This window comes from Mandrillus leucophaeus, unplaced genomic scaffold (genome assembly GCF_000951045.1).
Source record: "Mandrillus leucophaeus isolate KB7577 unplaced genomic scaffold, Mleu.le_1.0 Scaffold8, whole genome shotgun sequence".
Lineage (NCBI taxonomy): Eukaryota > Metazoa > Chordata > Mammalia > Primates > Cercopithecidae > Mandrillus > Mandrillus leucophaeus.
The window spans coordinates 899427-901100 of NW_012108696.1; the positions used below are offsets into that span (position 1 = coordinate 899427).

The 1674-nt window shown below is 57.2% G+C and overlaps 1 protein-coding gene across 1 annotated transcript in view; it reads right to left on the reverse strand.

The window, feature by feature from the left end:
* PIP5K1C (phosphatidylinositol-4-phosphate 5-kinase, type I, gamma) overlaps positions 1 to 1674 on the reverse strand; it is a 34113-nt gene that overhangs the window by 8185 nt on the left and 24254 nt on the right. Inside the window, exon 13 of the mRNA XM_011967455.1 lies at positions 463 to 603. Within this exon, the coding sequence (XP_011822845.1) occupies positions 463 to 603 (141 nt within the window). The remainder of the gene's footprint in view (positions 1 to 462; positions 604 to 1674) is intronic.

Sequence of the window (1674 nt, forward strand, 5' to 3'; positions counted from 1 at the left end):
ATAAATAAATAAATAAAAATAAAGAAATTAAAATTAAAAATAAAACAAAATAAATACTAAAAAGGTAAAAAAATATTCGTTAAACGCTTGGAGGTTCAGAGATGTTCTTACACAGCCCTTAACCCAGGGTCTCTTGCCTGGGCCCTGTGGATACTGGAACCAGGTCCTTCTCTGGGGTGAGGCCAACCCGGGCACTGCAGGCTAATGCTGAGCAGTGTCCCTGGCCACCACTCACTGCCACAAATGCCCCCAGGCATCGCCCAGTTTCCCCTGGGGGCCAGGATCACCTCGGCTAGTGAAGAACCACTCTCTTCAATCAAAAAATAACCTTATGGGGAAATCCACCGTCTGCGAATACAACCCAGTAATAAGAACGGCTTCACGACGAAACCTCAGAATGCTCCTGGCTCCTCCCGGTCCGCAGCGGGAGGGCGCCCTGACCTCCCGCCCAGCCAGGCTCACCCTGCGTCCTCCTCTTTGGGGACCACGATCTCCACACTGCACGCAGGCTCCACCTGCACCGTAATCTGCTGCAGGTCCTCTTCTGCGGGCGGCTCCTCCTGCGGCCTGCAGGCAAAGGGAGGTTGTGTCTCAGTTTCCCTCCTCGCTTTCCCCCGTCCTACCCCCAGGAGTGCCCAGTGAACTCCAGGGCCAGTCCCAGAGGGGAGTTGGGAGCCTCCTGCTTGGGCCTGGTCTTTCTGGCTGTCACTCCCAGCCGGGGGACTGTCCACCTGGGTCCCTTGGTGACTGTGGTGCTGGCAGGGCCTGGGGTGTAGCAGGTTCTGGGGGCGTATGAGCGAATGGCAGCCCCGACCAGCTTGCGTGCCACAGACCCTGCCCACCCCCTGGGGGTGCCTGCACTTGGCAGCCGAGGCCCTGACACAGGTGAATCAGCGTCCCAGCAGCCGGGCCTGGCTGTGTAGCCTCTCCAAATGGCACGCTGGACCAAGGGGAGGGCCACATCCCACCCATGGCACCAAGGGGTTTCTTTCATCAGGCGGCAATGATTAAAACACCGTTAAGGAAAGCAACACCTCGCCACTGCCCCGGTGTTCACAAGAGCGAGACCCTGGGAACCTCACAAATGTCCCCGAGGGCTGGGCATTAAAGCCAGGTGCAGTCCATGGGATGGAAGGACGGCACGCAGGCGTGACAGGAACGGCGCACACCCGCCCGAGATCCCCGTCAGTCGAGTGACAACAGCAAGATGCGGGCGGCACGCACGGGTGTGCCCACTGGTGTGAAAATAAAAGAGGAACAAAAGTCTGGTGCACGTCTGCTGTGTTCCCAGAAAGTATCTGCCAAGAGACAAAACCCACAGTACCAGTGGTTGCTCCTGGGGAGGAGACCGGCCTTGGGCAGGAGGGGAGCATTTCACGATGTTCCCGCTGTATCTTAAATTAAAAAAAACTTAATAGAAGAAGAAAAAGAAGGATCCAACAGGCCACAGCTGTCCCAGGGTGTAGGAAAAACAAAGTGGCTCCAAGATTGTGTGCAGTGCTAAGGCCGAGTGCTGGAACCTTAAATCTGTCCCCAGGAAAGAATGGGCAGAGAGCAGACGGACTGGGGGGCAGGAATGGGCTGGGGAGCGGGAATGGGAGCTGGGAGCTATGCAGGAGGAGCTGGTGAGACCCAGGGAGGGAAGGGGGCAGGGTCTCACCTGCCATCCTGTCC